Source organism: Trematomus bernacchii, unplaced genomic scaffold, assembly GCF_902827165.1.
Source record: "Trematomus bernacchii unplaced genomic scaffold, fTreBer1.1, whole genome shotgun sequence".
NCBI lineage: Eukaryota > Metazoa > Chordata > Actinopteri > Perciformes > Nototheniidae > Trematomus > Trematomus bernacchii.
In genome coordinates this window covers 458,163-481,891 of record NW_022987612.1, presented here as the reverse complement: position 1 = coordinate 481,891, position 23,729 = coordinate 458,163, and the positions used below count along the sequence as shown (strand labels likewise).

General features: G+C 41.9%; 1 protein-coding gene across 1 annotated transcript; it reads right to left on the bottom strand.

Moving 5' to 3' along the window:
• Positions 1-6,467: 6,467 nt before the first annotated feature.
• On the bottom strand, positions 6,468-23,178 carry stk35 (serine/threonine kinase 35). Its single transcript, XM_034132047.1, has 3 exons — positions 22,425-23,178; positions 18,357-19,169; positions 6,468-9,086 (listed from the first exon to the last, which is right to left on the bottom strand). The coding sequence occupies exons 1-2, from the start codon at positions 22,975-22,977 to the stop codon at positions 18,424-18,426; spliced, it is 1,299 nt and encodes a 432-aa protein (XP_033987938.1). The 5' UTR covers positions 22,978-23,178; the 3' UTR covers positions 6,468-9,086; positions 18,357-18,423.
• Positions 23,179-23,729: the final 551 nt, after the last annotated feature.

The window sequence follows — 23,729 nt, the reverse complement described above, 5'->3', positions numbered from 1 at the left end:
ACCGGAAACAGACGTAGTCAAGGTCCTCAGCTTGGTGATTCGATGGTTTAGCCGCAATGCACGTTGGGAAATAGTGTTTATGCGATGTGAAATCCGAAAACATTTTTTAAAAATAAAATAATACTTTATTCCGAGTGTGCTTGCTTTTCTCTTTGAAAGTCATCACATAACGGCATTGTAATACACGGTTCGGCTGCATTAAATATTACATATCTGCCGTAGTTCTTTATTTATAGAGCCCTGATGAGAAGACTTCTGGACAAACAGGAAGAACTGCCGCCAAAACTGAAAACGTGACGTGGATCATAAATATATCAGCAATTAAACAACATCTTACATTTCTTTTCACACAATACGTCTCCTTGCAGTATCAATACTAATTCGGCTGACTTTTATATTTGATCCAATTGGTAGATAGGCTGTATTTACACCATAACGGTGCACAGCTGATAGAAAAGGACTTGTAGTTTTTAAAGATATTACTGATTTTCTTTGAATATAAGCCTGAGTCTTCAGTATGTCTTCATCATGAGCCTGAGTCTTCATCATGTCTTCACCATGAGCCTGAGTCTTCATCATGAGCCTGAGTCTTCATCATGTCTTCACCATGAGCCTGAGTCTTCATCATGAGCCTGAGTCTTCATCATGTCTTCACCATGAGCCTGAGTCTTCATCATGAGCCTGAGTCTTCATCATGTCTTCATCATGAGCCTGAGTCTTCATCATGTCTTCACCCTGACTCCATCATGAGTCTGAGTCTTCATCATGTCTTCACCATGAGGCTGAGTCTTCATCATGAGTCTGAGTCTCCATCATGAGCCTGAGTCTTCATCATGTCTTCACCATGAGTCTTCAGAGGGTCTCTTTGCTGTGGAGGACGTCCTGACTCCTTCCTGTGTCTAAGACACTGTACTTTTATTGCAAATTTCTACTTTAACTTGTGTTTTTTTAAATATGTATTTATTTGTATTCTAATATGATGCAATCAGATCTCAAAACATTTGTATGGGTTGTGGACAAGCAAGATATTGTGTTGCAGAGAAGGAGTACTCGAATCCTGGACTCGGACTCGAGTGCCGATTTTCGGGACTCGTGACTCGACTCGGACTCGCGCACTGATTGACGCGGACTCGTGAATTCTCGCGCACGATGACTCTGGCTCGGACTCGTGAGTGTTTCGCCCACGATGACTCGGACTCGACGTCTACATTGGTGCTCCGACTTGGACTCGGATTCAAGCAAGTTTTGTCTGGAGTCAGATGTACTCTGTCCTGGCGTGTGCACCTGCGAGGCGAGTTCACGTACTGGTCGCGCCCCCGCTATTCCAGTCTAAAGATGTCCAGAGACACACCCCGCATCGGGCTGTATGCTTTCACAGATTTTGCTTCAACATTGGGAAAGAGCAGCGCAAAATGCTCGTTATGTGGAAAAAATATTGAGTTCAGACATATAGGTAGGCTGTCTTCAGAGTAATGTGATCAAATCAATAAATAAAGATTCAGCCGATAACACAAAAGCACATGGCTACTTAACATGCAGAATTTCATTTAGCATGCTACTGTAAGTAGCCATGTGCTTTCTGGGGCTTAATCTTTATTGATATAATTTAAACGTTCACTTGTTGGCTGTTGGACATTGTGATAGAATATTTATTAAATTATTAAATAATAATATGAATATTAGTAATAAGGTTTATATTTGTATAGCACCTTTTATTCAAAAAATGTAGCCAAACTGGCTTCACAGCAGTTCAATAGACAAATCAGTATAAAATGACAGGATAAAAGCAATGTAGAGGAGCTACAGCAACATTTCAACAAATATATCCACTAAGATTAATACAAGACGACTTGTGACTCGGACTTGACTTGTACTCTTCTTGGGTGACTCGGACTTGGACTTGAACACAGGTAATGATGACTCGGACTCGACTCGGACACTCATTGGGTGACTCGGACTTTACTTGTTGGACTGGTTGACTGATTTCAGCAAACTTTTAAAATATGTTTTAAAGACCAAATCATAAAAAGCCATCACCATAACCATCGGCCCAATTTCAAATGGACCCCTTCAAAGTTTGCTTGTATCTACACCCTCCATCTGAAAGAAGGAGCCTCATCCAGATGAGAGGGAGAACACAGACAGAGTGTCAAGTGATGCATGACTTATTGGAAGCGGAATAAGTTAAATACCCTGAGACATATGATTCATCTATTTTTATGACGGTGCAGTATTTTTGTAAATGAAGTTAAGAATTAATGGAGGCCTTCGAGATATTGTTAACTGCTTAAAACAACGTTTATTCCTCTGTGTGTCTCTCATTCCCGAGAGATGACGTAATTTGCCAATTTGAATTGCGAAGGCGGGCTCTCAAGCTGTAAGGCCGCTACACACCCACCTGAGACCAAAGAACGTGTACCGAAGGCGTCCCGACTTTTACGTCAGCTACGTCGCCTGCGTCGGCTACGCCGCCCGCCTACGAACACACCGCAAATACTTCAGTCGACAAGTGGCAATAACTGTCCTTACCAGCAGGCAGCGGTAGTGTGAACAGCCAATCAGAGTGATTGCTTGGGCCGACTTTCTCTGACCTCTCGCGGGAGGTGTGAAAAGGTGCCGTAAAGAGACGACGGTGCAGGACACACCAACCTGAGTAGGGCGCCGCGAATGCCCGACTGCCTCTGACGGCCTCTGACTCCCAAAATCGGGTTGGTGTGTAGCCAGCTTTAAATGTGACTGGAGTGAACGGGGAGGGTGAAAGAGCGGCACCAGGCCTGTTGTGAAAAGGCAGAATAATGTTCTGTTTCTTTCAAGACAAACTTTTCTCCCCAGTGTTTTAAGTGTTATTATTGTCTGTACTGCTGTCGGATCTCTTTCCACACTGCATTTGTTTCCAAACTAAATTGGTGATGATGTTTCTTCATTAGCATGTGTTTTGGCACATTTGTGGTGTTTTTTTTAACATTTTTTTAAGTGCAGCTCGTGTTTGCCCCTGTCGGCCACCATACACATCTCTGTTGTAAACAATAATACGCGTAAACCTTGGCACAGTCCAAAACAATCTATCATTTCAAAAACAGTAAATGTATAATTCATGATTAATAAATTCATTTATTTACTTTCCTCAATGTCATATGATTGAGTCAGCAAGGAACAACCAGAAGAATTCTAAAGAACTAATGCTTCGTGCTATGATAAAAACCATTAAGGAGTAAATACCATGATAATGTTGATATTTAGGCAGCTTTTGTTTTTTAGATTCATAGAAACAACTATTTTTGTCCTTCCTCTTTGCCTCTACTGTCAACAATGCAATATTGCCAGGTAGATTTTCCTTGACTCTACCAGGGTATAGTTACTCTCAGAGATGTTGGTAAACTGTCCTTTTTTAAATGCTCTCTGGTAGGCTGTGATGCAATGTATGCATCTAAGGCTTTTATTGTGAAAGGGAGATCACGACCAGTTGGCAGAGAGGATTGCATAGCTAAAGCGCATTAACACATGTCGGAGGGACTGTTTACTGAACCCAAAGACACACATATCAATGCTCTCTCTGTCCGTGTGTGTGTGTGTGTGTGTGTGTGTGTGTGTGTGTGTGTGTGTGTGTGTGTGTGTGTGTGTGTGTGTGTGTGTGTGTGTGTGTGTGTGGTGTTGAGCCCCGCCCTCATGTTCTATATGTTCAGGAACATGTTGTTCTCTGGCAGCAGGCCTTACACACCACCACCACCATCATTTCCTCACACTGCAGCTCATGTTATTTAACATTTAAGTGAATGTACAGTATACTGTCTGCTCAGAGGGAAGGCTACAGAATCATTTTTTGGGGTCTTTAAAACAAATAAACAGTGTATTTTTTACAGAATTCATCTTAAATGTTATTCATTGTGCAAACTATCACTGATAAAATTGGGTTTAACATATATCCAATATTTTGTGGATGTGTGGGCAATGTTATAACATATTTTTAAATATTCTATTTTTTTATTATTATTATTATTATAGTATTATATTTTTGCTGAAAGTTGAGGCAAATCATATTTTAAAAAACAACCAAGAAAAATACAAAATGTTGCTTCTTAATAATTTTTACGACAGCTTTTATTTGCAAAAATACGACAACAAGAAAATGATGTTAATTGCACTTTTAAATAATAGAACAAGTACACATAAATAATACACTCTTGATTCTTCAAATCTAATTTGTCTTGTCTGGGATTCAAATAATTCATGCGCTCCTATTGGCTGCCTTCTGCTCATGTCACAGCTGTTTCTATCTTCCCTGATGCAACGGCGTCTCCCCACCCCCACCTCCTGCCTCTTAGCTCCATTTCTCTGCCTATAGCTGCCCCTGCCGCCCTCCCCCCTCCGCTCTTAGTACACCGTGTTCTGAACATAAAGAGCACAGAACACTGACATATTGTTGTCTGCTGTGTGTGTGTGTGTGTGTGTAAGGCTTTGTGTGAGGGCGTTCTCTGGGAAGTATCACTGGGGTCTCCCTTTGTCCCCCAGCCGTCATTAATCTAAACATGCCAATTAGTCCAGCAGACTTATCACACTGTGCAGAGCTTTGTTTCTGACCAGGCTGTGGCAGCATCTCCTGAAGATGTGTTTATAGATCCATACTCACTTATTATTCCTCTTTCTCTGAGCCAGCAGGATCCATGCTCTGTTATTCTTTATGTGTGAACCTATCAGCTGCTACCACTGCAGCTGCTGCTCTTCCTGGGGAGGGAGAGAGTAATCCAGACAGTAAAAGACATACACAGACTCCTAATGCTGGTCACACACTGGAAAAATTAAACGTTGACTTTAAATAAATATATTATGTCAAAAGGTTCCACATAAATGTGTGCGTTATGAAAATCTCTCGGTAAAGAATAAAACAATAAAGTTAAAACTCAATTTTTGGGTGACAGCTCTTTTATAATCCTGGAGTGGAATAATACTCCTTCCAGCAAATATGTGATTACTGGATAAAGCCGGGTTACAAATGCCCCACAGATGGCCTCATAGTGTAAACAGTGTACATATATATTGTTTGGTTGTTTTGAACGAACGAGCAGCAGCCCCCATGACACAGTATCTTTAATTTGTTTACTCTAAATGTTAAAGTGCATGATTACCAGTAGTACACCTATTCTAGTACTGTACTTAAGTAACATTTTGAGGGACTTGTACAATTTCTTAGTACTTCTACTCAACTACAATTCACAGGTCGAGTGTACTTTTACTCCACTACCCGGGACATATTTCAGGGTTTAAAAAAAATACAGAACTAAATTCAACATGCACAATTCCTTATATATATTGTCTTTAACTCATTCCCCAACAATATAAATGAAATATATGATTAGTTTTGGAAAATACTCTTTGCTAGATCAAATTTAACAATGGAAGTGTCCATCGTTTTTTGTGATAAAAATGTAATTTATGTTAAAAAAAATACACTGTAATAAAAACTAAGTTTACATTTTGCTCATGCTTTTCTAGGACAAATGTAAATGAAACATTATTTCATTAATGTTTATTATTTTTAATCTGTCATATACTAATCAAAGCCCTGAAGGAAATAAAGCAATTTAACAGCAATTGAAACACAAGAACCACACATCCAAAAGTATTTGGATGTGAAATATATAGAGATGATGAAACATCCATATAAATGACAGAGAACAGATATAAACACAAAGCAAATAAAAACAATTAACAGTCACTATTCATAAAATACAGTATATCCGAAAAATATATTGATAAAGTGACGCTGCAGAACATCATGTGAGTCAATGGGCAAGTCCGTTTAGGAAACACATGATGTACAGAACTTCTTCGTGTGTATAGCACAGATGTACTTGTTGCAGTTGCTGCATGTAGTCTGTGTCTTGGAGTCTTCCAGCAGCTGGCTGTGGGAGTCTTCCAGCAGCTGGCTCTGAGTCAAGTTCATCTTCCAATTCGCTGTCAAATTCTGAGTTTACCTCCACATTATCCTCATCTTCAGAAATCTCTTCTTGTTCCACTTCACCGTGTTCTTCTAATGCATTCCACTCACTCTCATCCATTATTAGCGTGCGTGCGTGCGTGCGTGTCTTTAATTTGTGTGTTTCTGTGTGTTTTTCTGTCTGTCCTGGTATTGTATCCGGGTCAGATTGACCCGAACCTCTTATGAAGGACATAAATGCGGGTGGGCATTTTTTCATAAGCGGAAAAAAATTAAAACAATTCCACATGTCCATCACAATAAATAAGTCCCGGCCATTGAGTTTCAGGTTGAACGAAAATATCCTTATATTTTTTTTTATTCATTGAAAATGGAAATCGGGTCAATTTGACCCGAACACCACACAAGGGTTGGGGTCCTATTCTGCTCATTGTCGAGTGTATATCATGAGCCTGAGTCTTCAGTAGTGCCTCTACTTTAAAAAGTCCTTTCCTGCTGTTTTTCTGATATAAAAAACTCACACACATAGGAATTGTTTTGATCGTTTATTCCAAGAAAAGTTGTCAAACATATTTACAGCAAAAAAAAGATGCTTTGTCAAAACATCGAATGGCTCGTATCAGCTTTATTAACAAAAACATTTCTTATTTACCACAACAAACATTTCTGTACACACTGGAAATATGCATTAATAGAGAAAAAGGTTGAAGATATTACACACAATTGTTTGAGAACTGTGTGGCTCTGTACGGTGTTTACAGTGAGGCAGTGAAACATTTTGCATAGTGTAGTTTAAGTGGAAACATTTGTCGAAGAGCTCACTGAAACTGCTCTTAAAGAATATGCACTGACAGCAATGCCATGTAAAATAAATGTGGAGTTAGATGATTAAATAAACATGTATAATGAACACTGCAGAGCAATTCAGAGATAAGACATCTCGAAGAGTTTTGGAAAGAGAAAATCTCTTTCCAAAAACGGAATATCTTAATGTTTTAACACGTTTTGTGTTAGCATTCAACCGCTACACCACCTGATAGCCAGTCTATTCAAGGTCATGGGTCCTACCATGATCTTAAGATAAGATCTAATTTAAAGGTCAGTTTTTAAAATTTGAGGAATCTACTAAACATTAAAAATGTGCATCCTCTTATGTTGTGTGTTTTATTCTAACTACACCACCCAAGGTGCTCCAAATTGATGCATCTCAGTCTTAAACAAACACAGCCACAAGGCTACATCAGTTTTCTTCACTTCTTTGAGTGTGATTAAAAGCTAAAACCACTTATCACTTTCTCAATGCACATGCGCCTCCAGTACACCTCTAGTACTAATATAGCCTTATGGGAGGTGCAGTTGTTGAATGCTAACAGCAAAATGGTGGACTAATCCCTGTAATCCAACCATTAGGAAAGAAGATAGCAGGTGCTGCAGATGTAGCCGTCGTAAAGGGAAAGCTAGGTGTTAGCTAAGCAAAACAGCACACAGAGAAGATCCCCGTATCTAAGACAAAGGTAATAAGACTGTAAAGGTAAGATGTTTCAAAGTGCTGAGAATGAGGTAGGGCCACACAACAAAACACCTTAAAATGTACTACTACTGCTGAGTCACTGAAGGAAACCAGATGGTATGCAGAGCTACGAAGCAAAGGGTTAAGTGATTCCTAGCACAGCGTTGTGTATGCTTCAATCATTGGAAGCTTTCCCGCTCCTGTTATAGTTTTGCATCATTCAATCTTCCTGGGAATCCTTCTTGCTTCCTGTCACCTGCGGATCAGTCATGTGGCTTTACATTGTTGTTTAACGCCAGGGTTCATGATTGTTTGAATTAAATCACGTCTTTCTTACAACACCGGTTGCAACCATCAAATAACTGTAACTACGTGCCACAGCAAAGCACTTCAGTGAAGAGGGGATGTAAGATGGGGACAGTTACAATCCCCTGACTGCTTTGGGGGATTATTTCCAGATGGCAAATCTTCAAATTTCCTGCGAGAGCCTCCAAATCCCTCATGAAAGATTCAGCCACATGTCTCAATACTGCTCTGTAGAGCGCCCTGTATTCACATCACACTCATCCAACACGTCACACCCTCAGGATGGAGAACAGAGCTCGCTGAATACCAGGTGATTACTGATTCACTAGCTGTGTTAAAAGTAAATGTAAAAGACATTCAGTACAAAGTTACCATACAGTCATAAGCTCATGAAATGATAATGATTGTTATGACTGTAAATTAGGAAAATATGTTCACATGTTTGCAGTTATGATAAACAGATGTTAGCAATTTGTCCAACAGCTGCTCTTTGGATTCAACAGGAACATAAAAACCAATCGGGATTCCCTGCTGCACATAGTTTGGTTTCAATAGCACAGAGTTGTACGCAGGCCTGCTACCTCTGGCACAGAATTGTGAAATCATTTTGTAAGTCTTGTTTGCATTAGCGTGTCTGTGATTTTGACACGAACACTTTGATGATTTAGTTAAAGTTCTGTATATTTTAGCTTCAACATCAAGGCTGCACTTGCTTTTGAGAAGAGGAGGGCCGCCAAATGATCACATTCACACTTAAAATTATTGCAGCCAATACAATTGTTTAGAAAAGGTGACATCATTGAAGGCAAACAAATTCCATTGGTCAATTGCACATGTCTGCAGAAAGACACCTGCATGCATTTTTGTTGTCTTGGTGTGCAAAACTTCCACTGTAACAAACAAAATCCTTTTATTTCATGTTCCAATCGCACTTGTTTGGGATTTTTAAGGCACAAGAAATTATCCTTATACCACACTTATAGGGTAAAATGACGCTTTGAACTTAGGACTCCAGTACTTTACCTGTGCCACAGCCAAGCACATTCTAAATGTAAGAGAGGAGCAGACCTATACTGGGGCGGGAATAAAATATAAAACAACAAATATCATAAACCTGGTTGTCACATCCGCTCAGTCACTATCCAGCTGTTAGACAGCTCCATGGTGAAAGTGATTGTAACTGGATGGGGCTGGAAGTCTTAGTGTCTGGTTTTGAAAACAGACAGATTTGGAATCATTAGCCAGTCCATCACTTTCCACTCAGATCATGATTGTTGTCTTCACATTTCAGTTTTCCTTTTTCCATTGGAGTCCACGTCCATGTAGTAAACGAATCTGCAGAGACACAACGTTAAAAGAGTCAGCATGGAGCGAGAAAATTACAAGTTAGGCTTCAATTCCATCAGTCCACTAGGTTTTGAAAACATTTTATAAAAGGGCCTTGGCTATTTTATTACACTATTCATCTCACCATCATTTTTTTATTTCCTGAAATTAGATGTGTTAAATGAATCTATGGGTATTATTAAAGGAGAGGTGTCATGCTTTTCCGGTTATTACCCGTCCCCTTGTGTGTTATGAAGGTTTTTATGCATGTAAAGGGTCTGCAGAGTCAAAACCCTCAAAGTACACCCTGTAGCGAGTAAAACTCTAACACAGAAAAGACCTCCCCAAAACGCCTCGTTGGAGATACGTCACTGCCCATTTGATTCTTCCGGGTATGGCATTATGTCATGCCATACCCAGAACGAAATGGACCAATCCGTGGAGCCGTTACGTTACGTTGGCGGAGCCGTTACGTTAAGCCCCCGCTGATTGGTCCAAATTGACCAATCCACGGACTTCCTCACACACAGGCAGCTCTGCTGATTTCTCCTCCCTGGCTGCAGGCTGATAACAGACAGTTGGGATCGCGGCCAAATTCTCTCTGCAGACCCATTCTCTCAGAGTTTATCAACCTTTTTCTTACTCAATATCAAGCCACACTTATTGTTTTTACTTCGGCTGTGACTTTGTGTGTGCTCAGGATGAGTTTGGCTGTGTTTGGCTATGTATCGCTAACAAGGAAACAACACCTCCACGGAGCTCAGCACGATTCACAACGTCCCGACCAATCAGAGCGCACTGTGCTCACAGGGAGGGGGGGGGCTGGAGCTATTGGAGCTACAACGAGCCGTTAAAGGCAGAGAGTGAAATTCAGTGAATACACGTAGTTTACAGAGATGCTGTATGAGAAACCAATGTGAGTTTGGAAAAATGCACAATATAAATCTATTCTAGTATACCTCAACAATGGAATTATGATCAGTGGCCATGACACCTCTCCTTTAACATTTCCTCACTCAATCCTTGCTTCCTGTCCTGACCTTTCCTTTTATTGCGCTCTTTTTCCGTTTAGCAATCATGAATACAGAGATTTGTACTCTGCACAAACATAAAAATAAATATTATAAGTATTCCTTGTTTTTTCTGATAAAGTCAATCTAATTCGCTTTTTTTGGCCATCGCCAGAGGTGGGACCAAGTCATTGTTTTGCAAGTCCGAGTCAAGTCTCAAGTCTTTGCGCTCAAGTCCGAGTCAAGTCTCAAGTCTTTGCGCTCAAGTCCGAGTCAAGTCTCAAGTCTTTGCGCTCAAGTCCGAGTCAAGTCTCAAGTCAGGATGGGAAAGTTCAAGTCAAGTCCAAGTCCTAAACTTTGGCAAAACGAGTCTTAAACAAGTCATTATGTGCTTTTCAACAAATGTAATGACATCGATCAACAGAATAATACTTAATAATCAAACTGCTCTTTATTAGTCACATTAATCATTTAATAATCCATTTTCTCTCTGCTGGTAAAGTAACGTGTTTGTCTTCTATTGTAAGAGGGATCAGTAAGGTAAGGCTACCGTGACGGTTTGATTCAGAAGGAGTTTAATGTATAAGATCCCTGATGTTGAGGTGACCAGAATGTTTATTTCCACTGTGTACAACATGTTATAAGGGACCCACAATCTATCTTTATGCAAGGGATAATGTGCAGCGAGGCGTCTCTATGGGGAAAAGAACACCTGAATCTAGATCCCTCTGCAGGTGGTACTTTAACTATATTTTGATGCTAATACTTTTGTACTTTTACTTGTAACATTTTGAATGCAGGATATTTTATTGTAACCGAGTATTCCTACACTCTGGTACTTTTACTCAAGTACAAGATCTGAACTTCTCCCACCTCTGACAATAACTCCTGAGTGGTTACCAAAAAAAAACCCTGCTCTGAAGGTTATTTTCATTTTACAAATCCTGCACTCAGCTTTGCTTTCTCCAATATCATTGAAATGCAGCCAGATGCTGCTTCTTTTTTCGGTTTTCGCTCATTTCTTGACTTTTTCCGACGCGCTTGCATTTAAATCCGGCTCCCCTTCTCCCCGTCGCTCTGTGTAGCTGGCCTGTACCACTACACCTGCTGTCTTTGGAGCGTCTGCCCCCCACCCTTCTTTCACATAATGGTATGATCCTAGTGTGTCCTCGCATATGATTGGCCGCATGGTGGCTCAGCAAAATAAAGTCCCGCCCCTGCCTGCATGGATTCTCAGCAAGAGTTGCAGCGGCTGGAGATTCTGCTCTCCCCGACGGGAGTCTGCTCTTCTAGCGGCATCTCGCGATCGGCGTGTTGGAGACCCCTGAATTAAATTATCAAGTCACCTCAAGTCAGAAGGCTCAAGTCCAAGTCAAGTCCCGAGTCATTGGTGTTCAAGTCCAAGTCGAGTCGCAAGTGTTTTGTGATTTTGTCAAGTCGAGTCCAAAGTCATCAAATTGGTAACTCGAGTCTGACTCGAGTCCAAGTCATGTGACTCGAGTCCACACCTCTGGCCATCGCTGACGTTAATTTTACCGGACTTCTTTCTGCGGATTGATATGACTGCATATAGTCCCTAGTCAGAGCCAGCATCCTCCTCAGCAGTGGTCCTGAGCGTCGAGTAATTATTGAGATTATGTATTAGATCTCATTATAAACAAATCAACAACCAGCTCCAACAGACCTACAGTAATTGTAAGAGAAAATACTGTTTTTTGTATACAACATTTATATAGTTATGCTTTATGCATCTTGATAGACATTGACATTGATACCTCAATAAAGCCACACTGGTTGATAATGGAGTTCTCTCTGCCTGCATCCAAAGGACACCCCCAGCTGACAACTGGGTGTATTGGGGGTGACAGTAGCTCAGGCCAGGGAGACTTTGCTTGTGAATTGGATGGTCACTGGTTCGACTTAGTTGTACTTGCATGAAAATGGCAACCCCCTTTGCTTTGAAACCTCTCTTTAAAATACATAAAATAGGTCTGATGTGTATAGGTTTGCATGTGCTTGCACTGTACTGGAGCAGAGGTCCCCTAGTGGGATTAATAATGTATGTGTTGGTATTACTTTCTGTATATGTATCTAGGGTTAGTTCAGCGCTGTGCTCTAATAATAGCCCAGCGGCCAACATGCCTCAGCGTGCAGCAGTTTGTTTTCTGTCCTCTTATGATACAAAAGCTCACAGCACATGGTATAAACACAAGTGGGTCAGCTTAGCCAGCACGCGTGTCGGGGATGACGTGCAGAATGGAGGCATGGAAAGTGCTTATGTCACCGCTGAGGATGAGCACATTTTTTCAAGGTAGAATACTGGGGAAGATAATGTAGAATATGGGGATATTGAATAAAAAGCACCCCGTATAGAAAATAATTCAAATATTGAGAATGAAAACAGCACTCAGCTTTGCAATGCGTCCCAGGGTTCACCCTACAGTATATGTTCCTTTCAGATGTTTCTGCAGTGCTGTCAGGTCATAAAGTATCGTGTCATGCTAAAAGCCTGTCGTGCTATCGATCTGTTTTTCTGCTCCAGGGGTTGACAAAGGCCACTGGATAGTGATTTAATCTCCTTTGTTCATCTCTTTTTCAAACGCAAATGGATCAACCCTCAACCCTGTTTTCCTTCCTCTACCATCACACTCAGACTGATATCTGTTCTTTAAGACACGTTTTGAAAGACATTCCGAAGAGTTCATGATGCCCTGAGGGGTCTGTCAGTACTCACTGGGCGTGGCTTCAACTCACGCAGTTTTGTTTTCCCGAGAACAGCTGTGAGGACAAGTTATACCTGTGTGTGAACTTTCTGAACTCTGAACATGCCTCCACGGGACTCAACACTGACTGCAAATTACACAGACTGTGAGCAGCTCGCCTATATCAGCAAAGATGGAGGCGTGTTGAAGGCGGAACAACTATTTGTTTACTGCTTTTACAGCTTTTTTAAAAGTATAAGCTGGTATTAAACAGAAAGCAAGCCACTATTATCTGGAAACTTTGATCTAAATTAGTATTTATTTTTCTTTCATTTTGTATTTCAGTTTGTTCTTGTTTCTTTGTTGTGATTTGCTTATACTGTATGTGAAAATATAAGTTTATATTCTGAATAAAGTGCATCTGTTTAATGTAATAATCCGATAAATAAAAAGTATTAAAAATAAGAGGTAAAATCTACATTTAGAAAATATTTTCCAGGATATTTCCTATAGTTTCATAGTTACATTGATTAAGCTTTCCAGGGAAGTTTAAGGAAATATTGAACACATGAAAGACATTTCATGTATTACTTTCAGTCAGATCCTGTTATTGTATAACACAAAAGCAGACTAACCCGAGTGAAATTCATCAGAAAGTGGCTTCTTTGGGAAAGTGGTTTGCTGGTTTCTTAGAGAGCACAGGACACTGGGGCAGCTCTGATTGATAACCAGTTTGAGAGGGAGTGTTAACATGTTGTGGTCATGTGGCATGCATAGCAACACATTCTACTCTGCTGGCATTCACAAAAACGGTTCCTTACGTAAGTTTAAGTGTGGGCCTACAATTGCTTTTAGATTAAAAACTGACAATGCTTTCCCAGCAGACAAAGTGCAAGATAATGATCAAATCTGTACAGTTTCAAAAACAATAACTGAAACTGTAAACAAGCAGTTAATGGTTTGTTTCATTGTTTGTTCCAACATTTGTCCTTTGGTTAATCCTTCCATATTGAAATTCTTATGTTCTCATTCTGTCCCAGGGCAGATCGATCAGTCGATAACAGTGACAGAGCAAATTCATAAATCCCAAAGTAATATCAGAGGGAGGAGACTAATCTCTGCTTCCTGCAACAGATGCAGACCACATCTTTATCCATCTATTATTAATGAACCCTGTCAGCTTTGGTAGAACCATTCAAACAAAAGGAACTGTCAACACAGCAGTGGACCGACGAGAATCCAAAATATGAACGCGTACAGCACCTGCATGAGCGACGCGGCTTCAATAGATGGTACGCAGACTGCAAGGGGATTAACATGGTGTTAAGAGCTTACAGCCTATTAGATCCACCAAAGCCACCATGAATGGGGGCAGCGGAGTGGAAGAGATGTGGCTCTGTGTTCCAGAGCACTGTGGGAGGACAGTGATTCTGGACTGTGTAGAATGGTGAAGAAATGAGTACTAAAACCCAGAAATAACCTTTTCTCAAAGTCAACGTTTTTTCGAAAGTGTTTGTGGTTATAAGGCTGAAATAAGCTGAAGAGCTTTAACGTATTTGTTCTAAAACATGAAAAACGTCAGTAAATACCCCGGTCATCAATGTCCGTAGCTTCAAAGTGTCTTAAAGTGACCAAAAGAGACTACAAAACATCATCAGACCGCCTACAGCTAAGCGATGGTGATGCGCAGCTATTCGACTGTTATGCAGCTCCTTTGTAGCCTAGCGTTAGCTTTTTACTTCTGCTGATTGCATCTACGCTTAAAAAAATCACAAAGTGGTGCTAATATGTGGAGATTATCCTGCTGAAAAAAACGTGTTAGCTATCATGAATGTGTTTGCCTCTTTAAATGTTCTCACCCACTGAATGCTTACTTTTACAACCATGTTGTGTAAGAAAGCCAATGCACTCATCAAACCCATTCCAAAAGTCCCATAAAAGGTGGCCTCTCTCTGGCATTTCCCAACCCCTCCCTAATACTCCCCGCTGACTGAGCCAACACAGAACCTAGCGTTCTGTACAAACAACTTCATTTCCTTTAGAGGAGCAACATCAGCATTCTCTTGGACCCTACTGCCTTTGCTTGAAATGTAACCCTAACCCTATGCTTATATTATATATATATATATATAATATTGAAGACACATGCTAAGAGTATTCACCCCCTGCTTCAGGGCATGAGTATCTTTATTAAAGTGTCTGGAGGCATTCATGCGTGCAGTGCAAGGACAACACCCTGAAAATGCCTCAACTTGTAAAAATCCTGCTTATGCTGTCAATAACATCAAAATCAATTCCCAAAGTGAGGTGTGTACACATGGGGCCAGGGTTTACAGAGCTCTGGCCCACTTCAGAGTCGGCCCACAGCTTGAAGGCAGCAAGAGGACAAAATGTTCCAGACCGAGCATCCAGAAGCCCTGACACAGGAGCAGCTCTGTCATTGTGTAGCAGAGGAGATGAAGGAGGGTATGGACAGAGATTGATGGGCAGGGGGCTGTCACACAAAAATGAAACATATACACATATGGTTACATCTTAAAGGGATCTCCAATCCTCAAACTCATTACATATTTAGTATTTTCTGCACACACTTCCAAATGCTATTTATATATATTCTTGCATAAAACAGGAGCACTGTGTGCACTGTGGGTGAATAGGCCAGTAAAAGCAGTCAGTTTAGTGGATAAGTGAATAGGTTAATGGTGATGTTATATAATGATAATGCTATCCATCTCCACACGGACTAATGAAACAATGTGCGCCCTACATGTCGTTCCCTCAGAGATTAGGACAGTTTAATCCCATCAGTGCTGTCAGTATCGTCACTGTGCTTTCGTTAGCCGTCCCCTCAGTTAACCAGCTCCTGACATAAATACATAACTTCCACCCCACCTCCTCTCTGCTGTTTACAGCCACTAATCCCTCTCTCCACCAGATGACAGTTCCAGTTGGAGCAGCTCGGGCCTGTTGCGTAACATGCCATCTCATCGTGCAGCGGGGGAGTGGGGCCAATCTGCAGCAGAGGCCTAGCATGCAACAACACTCTCAGCCCATCCTGCTGACAGCCCAGAGCTGTCCCGTCACAGGATGGGGGGTTAACAGAGAATGAGAGGATGGGAAAGCTAATTGTCAAATGTCGACAGACAAACAAACAGACCGAAGGTTCAAGTCATTAAACAGCAATAGATCAATAATAGAAAGTGATATGAAATGACCTGTATTGTTTTTTTTTGCCATATCGCCCAGCCCTAAATATACAGTATGACGTTGTTCAGTCAGTGGCAGAAGTCAGAGATTGACAATGTGGTTCTCTAAGAACAGACACATGTATTACTACCCATACAACTATAACTTTAGTATGCTCTAATTAATCTTCAGAGGAAAAATACTTCCGGAACTCAGATTACTCAGGCAAGTCAAAAATCCCTTATAAAACCTATGTTCAAAAGCACAACAAAAATAAAGCAATAATGTGATTAAAGGGGCCCTATGCTTTTTTTGTTTTGCTTCATATTAGTATTTAGTGTCTCTACTGTGACATGTCTCAAAAAGCTCTTTATTTTTCTCATACTGCCTGTGCTGCAGCACCTCTGTCTGAAACCAGAGCCCAGTCTGCTTTGATTGGTTAGCTGGCCAGCTCTGTTGTGATTGGTCAACCGCTTAGAGATGTCCCACCCCTGAGCCTATCACGTACAATATGTTGGAACGCTAGCCAATAGGAGGCAAGTGTTACATAGTGATGTCCTATTGTTACAGAAGTAAACAAAGTAGTCCAATGGAGGCGTTTCAGGCAAGGACGGGGAGTGTGTGGGAGAGAAACTCCCTCTGGAGGGAACACAGGGATTGTAGCCTTTGCAGACCATTTACATGCACAAAAACCTATAGAACACACTACAGGAGAGGGAAAACCCAATTAGCATAATGGGGCCTCTTTAAGACAGATAATAATAATGTAAGAAATATGCTCGATTTTATGATATGATGAGTAAGCATAAGTCATTTAAGAGTAGGATCGTTAAATACTCTAATTTAACCTGCACACAGCTAACAGCTGTAACAGCTTTATCAACTGCTTTTTGGAAGGCAGTTTCAGCCCTTGTTGAGTAAATGTCAGGCAAACAGAGATGTGTTTCTCTAATTCCTATTGCCTACACTCTGGAAAAAACAGAAGCAGTGCAAAGGAGAAGTTGCAATCTTTCACAATCCACAGCAATAAGAATGAATAATACCTTGTGTAACAATTGGTATTTTAATTGAAGCATGTCCAGTCTTTTCATGCACATCATTCTCAGATGTGAACCAGAAAAACCTTTATGCTTCCAAATAACTAATTGTTTTTATCTTAACTCTCACAATGTTTCTCAAATACACAAACCCACACACACACAGCCTGACTGTGTTTTATTTAAAGCCAGTCTCTTTGCCCTCAGGCCAAGGGTGTTACCTCTTGGTTACACATGCAAATCTGAGATCTGTGCCCTTAGATGGCACTTCTTCACCTTTCAAATTCATCTACACGGTCCTTTAAGCTCCCTACAACAACCCTAGTAGCGTCAGTCATCTAGTTAACCTTATCAGTAGATCTGGTCTGTGCACTGTGCAGTAGATACCTAATCCTGTGTCCTCTACAGTGACGTGGGACACTTTGTCAGAACTCAGGAGCAGCAGTCAAGCTTAGGAACTATATTTGAAGTGAAGAAAACAGGCCAACACGTTGTCTCATGTGTTGTGGTTGGGATAGTGGATAGTTATTATATGGTAGTTGGATCTAATTTTAAGTTTTCTGTTCATTACAATCAGTATGAAAACACACAGAACTTAGGAAGATGATTGAAATAAGTTGTGCAAATTGTAACAAATATCCTTTAAATATGCCATTTGCTATTTAAAAAATAGTATGTGTAGCCGTCTATAGATTTCTGCGTTAGCCATCTGTGTGTTTACTGTGCCACTGGGGGCTTTGATAGTTTGTCGGGACCGGGATGGCAGAGTTGAGGGAATGACCGTGTTTGAGTTTGAGAAAAAACATTAGGTCTCCCAGGACTATTGCCACAGAGCTGGCAAAAGGTGTGCTAAATGCTAACTTCTAATGGAGGCTTTGTCCGTCTCGCAGGCGCAGCACGCTCTACTGCCATTAATATTGACAATACCTTAAATGCGCTCGAGTTGGGGCTGCTATACTTCTTCTTCCGGCAGTACAGTGCCTCACTTTCACCTCTAGAGGAATAAGTGGTATTACAAGCCTTTAGGAAGTGCGCCGGACATTGAATCAAATGGTTGTAGTGGCCAAACCGTGGTACTACTACTGCTGTGTCAGTCACTTGATGCCAAAAAATAGTTTTTTTCCATCGACTTAAATTGAGACATCTGTATAGCTTAAGTTATTATTAGGTAAACCAATCTCACAGTCTTAAAACTTGACTATCATTTATTTAACAATAGCTCAATAGACAGTTGTGTTTCCTTCTCCATTAATTTGTCTTGAGCCAAGACCTGCAGTTTTTAGTTGCACACAACTAACCTTAAGCTAGCATTGATAAATAAGTTATCAAGGAAGTCAAGCTTACCTGGGAAGGAAGGGGGTCCCTTCTTTGTTTGGTATGGGTAAAAAAAGGAGAGGTTTTGGAAATGCTGTCATGCAGCACACGTGACTTGGTCCATCCGCACCTCCAGCTGGAAGGCGTCTGGTCTGTCCTGAGGGTTGACTGCAAGCATGTCCTGGAGGAGTTTCTTCACCCCTTCAGACATGGAGCTCCTGGCCTTCTGAGGGATGTGGAGAACCATCTTGGGGTTCTCCAACAGAGCCTCCCCGACCGGTACAATCTCTGTTCCCTGCCGTATGTATGTACCCAACAGTTCACGCTTGGAGTCTGCGTCGATGAAGGTGATCCGCTCGATCATCGCCCAGATAATGATGCCGAGGGCGAAGATATCAGCCTTTGCTGTGTAGTGGCCCTCCCACACCTCGGGGGCCATGTAGAAGTCCGAGCCACAAGCTGACGACAGCCAGAACTTGTTTATGTTGACGATGTTGTTGTTCTGATTGTTGACTCTGCCGCCCGCTCCTGCTACAGGATGCTCTTCACAGTTCTTGGAGTTTAGGCCAGCACAAACTTTACTGAGGCCAAAGTCAGCCACTTTGAGAACGGGGGAACCGGACTTCTGTGAGATGAGGATGTTGTCTGGCTTCAGATCACGATGGACAATGTTGTTCTTGTGCAAGAAAGCTACGGCGCTTGTCAACTGGCGCATAAAGCTCCTGTTGGTGCTGGGGTCAGGCCGGCGGGACAAGATGTACTGATTGAGGTCCCCACCCTCACAGAACTCCATGACGAACCACAGATAGCATGGCTCCTCTGGGTGGCCCAGGATGCGCTCTCCTGCAGCAAGCAGATTGAAGATGGAGAGATAAGACCTGATTAGTAAGATAACAGCAGTCAAACTTTGTCATTTCATCTTTTGTTAACACTTAAACTAGTGGTAATCCATGCCAGAACCAGTGTATAACACTCATTCAAAACACAAATCTAGTATGCACAAATACAGTTCTACTTTCACTACCTTTTCAACACAATATTTGACATGAAAATTGTTTCAATTTACTTTGTACCTGCTAGAGCTGTGCAACTCTTGGAACTTTATGGATTTTGAGGTGAAATACTAATATTCAAATGTGAGGGTTTGGATGACAAATAACGTTTTGAAATCACCTTGTTGTTGCTCATCAGCCACAGCACTCTATCTGTACTTGCTAGCATCAGCTGATGTATTGGTCCTGATTATTTAAACAGCAGGCTCTAATAGACACTGGTTATTTTCTCACATATAAATCTGAATTCGCACTGCAAGATCAGCTTCATTATATACAAATATACAGTATGCAATACGGTACGTGAACAGAGGCCTGTACTACGAATCCAGTTCAACATACCCTGGATATGTTTGAGTTACCCGGCTTACCTAATCCAAAACAAACGCGCTCTCGCTAAGCGGTCCTACGACGCTGGTTATCATTTTTTCTGCTGTACCGAAAACGTACCGAACTGTGACCTAAAAACCGAGGTACGTACCGAACCGAAATGTTTGTGAACCGTTACACCCCTACTTAACGCTAATGTTATATAAGTCAGATTGGTCTGAAGATGGGAGGCAGCGTTTCCGCCAGGGGGGCGTCTTGCCGTCATTTGACGCCCTTATTCAGCTCGGAACGCCCTGAACCCGAGCCGAAAAAGGACAAGGACATCCCTCTGTTGGAGGGGCAAAGGAGTCTGGTGGGATTATTTTCGCCGCCAGCAAAGCGTGTTCCTGTGACGGAAAGTGTACTGCCGGCGAGCCTTGACGGGGGGTGCTAGTGGAGCACGCGCGTGAACTGCGAGCGCCGGAGCCTCGCAGCGGCGTAACTGAGGCTCTGTGGTAAACTGTGGTAAAATGAAGAGCCGTATAGGAGCCGTATAGGAGCCGAAAGAGCCGGCTCTTCCTATGGCGCATTTCCACTACAGCGCGGAGCGCGGTTTAAGCGTGCCGTGCCCGGCCTGTTTTTGGTTGCGTTTCCACTAGGCGTAGTTCCGGCTAGCGGGTACTTTTTCACAGTTTTTCTGGCTCTCCAAAATCGAGATTCTTTCCGGGCCAACAACCGGGCTGAGTATGCTAAACTAGTGAGAGAATCGCTGGCAACTACAACAAGATGAACATATTTTAACGTGATTTAATTGTAATACACGTTTCAAAATGATGCCGAAGTAACAACATACTGATACCGGTTAGTAAAAACCATGAATTAATGCTTTGACAAATCTGCGAAAAACCTTTTAAAATGCGTGTTTTCTAAATGGAGATCGGCTAAGCTAACGCAGTATATGCTCCGACCGTCCACACTCACAACAACGGCCTATACAGACATAAATAAACCAGCGACTGTATTCGCCATGACACAGGCAGTCTGTGGTGTGTACTTGTTTAACTTTTGTCTAGTTTCTGAACAGATATGAGGAGCTGTGAGCTCTGAGGGCTAACAGCTAACGGCTGATGTTGGTTTTGTGTTTCGCATTGAAGATGACGTCATGGCTCCGCCTACACTGCATTACTATAGTTACTACCCCAGTTCCTAAACTGTAATGGAAACGCAGTATAAAGTGAGCCTGGCCTACCAAGGCCTAACTATACCGTACTAAGCCGTGCGAGGCCCTGCAGTGGAAATGCGCCATTAGTGAGCCGAGCCAAATGATCCGGCTCACTAACGGCTCAATTCAAAATTCAAGTCACGTGACACAAGATGACGTCACACACATGCTCTCGGGGTGGACGCCCTCTCAGCCCTGGTCTGGCGGAAACACTGATGGGAGGTGATATTCTATTAATTTTCAAGTTCACACAGTCAGTTGATTTTTGCCGGCCGTCTTTCCTGCAACGGCAGTTTTTCTGTATTTCCTTTATCCTGTAATATGACTTGATAGCTTTAATCTCCGCACACGGAGCTCTGATTGGTCAGCAGGCGGTGCTTTCACTGAGTTCTTATCCTGGAACCATACCTGCTCCGGAGCAGGTTAGCCGTTCAGCACAAGTTACCATGGAGATCTAGCCCGGTAAGAAGTGAACCAGCGTCGTAGGACCGGAAACCCAGAGTTTACCCTGAAGTTAGCTCGCTAAGCGAAAATCCGGCTTCGTATTACAGGCCTCTGGCTTACGTATGTCAAAACAGCTCCCCCATACTGACCTGCCCAGATTGTTTACTACTTGGCTTTACATTTTACATCACATTACATTAAGAAAAAATCCTTTGTATTGTTTCCTATAACCTTAAAATACTGGCATAGTCACTTGGTGGCTACAAAACATGTCCACTCAAGATTAATATTTCATCACAAAAGCCTGAATGGTGACACTTATATAACAGGCAGGCACGCTCTCAAAACAAAAGAGGCAGTACACTGATTCATTTAAAATGGGGATTTTGATGCCAGCAGTATTTTAATGCTACATTTATATTTTATAAAGATATATTCAATATCTATGTATTTCTATTTGGCCAGTTGAGCAACAACAGATGAAGTGATAAGTAGGTCAAATTGGATTGATGACAACAATAAGTCAATAAAAATGTGTCAGTCAAAACATAAACGTGTATTATTTCAGTATAAAAACCCATATTACACTGAATGGTCATGTTTTAGTGTTCACATTTCCAGTCAACAAGCAATGGGTTAGCATGCTGCCAAGTAGTACACTGTGTTCTTTTGTGAGCTGAGCGAAACACAGTGTACTCTCTGAGCCTACTATAGATAACGTATAGAAACACAGTGAACTTGAATCATAAAGGAAATATACTATTTGGTTTGGTGTGATTTACAGGAAAACAGTTCTGCAAACACCATCTTTCGTGTTTACATGGGCTTAAAATACATTTAACCATTTGTAGCTGAACAACTGAGCCTTTAATGCAAATCTCCAAAAAAATGGATTTAGAGCTAAATCTTGCAAAATCACTTTCCCCTTGTAAATTGCTTTTTGTATTAGTTTAAAGGCATGCATTTGAGGTCACTTTCGTTAGCTCTCCCTTTCATGCATGCATTCCTTGATCATTAGTATTGGTGTCATTGTTCTGCTGACTAAGGTGTAAACAAGACAGTAGCCTGTACCTTTGAGTGACGTCTCCACCAGACGCAAGTACTGTTTGGACCGCTTGTTCCCATGGCTCATCTTCTGGGCCAGGCCCTTCCTCTGTAGGACACACTCCTCCAGCTGCACCACATTCTGGTGCCGGTTCTCCAGGCTCGTCAGAGCCCAGAACTCGGCCAGAGCAAGTTCTACATTTTCCGGGGCGTCGCATTGGAGCCTCTTCACCGCCACCCTGGCCCCTGTTTTCCTGGCTATCGCCTCATACACCACCCCGTAGCTTCCCCGGCCGACCTCCCGTAGCAAGCTGTACCGTGGAGACACCGCCACGGTGGGCTCCAGACGGTCATTCCGCATTAAGCTAATGGAGAAACAGTCGTCGCCGTCGTCTTCTTCTTCCTCCATGGGCTCCGTGCGGTTGTTGTTCTCTACCCGTAAGGAGCGGAGGACTTTCCCCAACTCCCGCTTCATCTTCACGGCCACCCTCCGCCTGCAGCCCCGCACACCGCCGCTTACCTGTCTCCTCTTCTTCCCGTCGCAAATATCCATAACTTCTTTTTTGTTGAAAGTAAGCATGAAGGGAGGACGTGTTTATCTTTCATTACTTAAACTGGAAACTAATAAAGTAAGACGTCCTCACGTCTGCCTGCTTGTTTTTCGTGGAGATTAAACGCCAGCCTGTCAACAGTGTGGAGCTTTTTTGCTGTTGGTAGTGACAAAGCTAGTACAGTGTCCAGCTGTAGGGACTAGTTCACCCTCAGACAAAATGTTCCAAGTACAAACAGAGAACAGAGGGCGGGATGTTTACTGCAGACAGGCGCTGATTGGTGGAAACAGGAGACTGCTGCTGCTGCCTATAGTGAAAGGGGTGGAGAATACAGGAGCACGCTACGTTTGTTTTTATTTTGAAAATGGGACACGTTTATAATGTAGGTTCTGGTGAAATGCTGAAAAGCGTACAGAGAAAGTTACAGAGAGGGAACGCTGCTGGTTCCTCCCATAGACTGTATAAGTGGGTAGAAATGAACAATATTTACCATTTGCTTTGAAGAATCTCAAATAATGAGAAAACGATTAAATGACAGTAGGCTACTACCAGCGGTTCATGAAACATGTAGAAAACAAGGAATAAAGAAGCATCGTGCTTTAAGTTACAAATGCTTTAATTGATTGGATTGCTTGTCAGCAATTTAGTTTCATAGTAGCCTACAGGACACACCAGGCCCGGCTCCAGGATGAAATGACTGAGGGGGCTGTTGAAAAAGGGGCGATTTTGTTTTCACAACAACGAAAAATACTGGCAATGTAATTAATTGACACACCAAGCT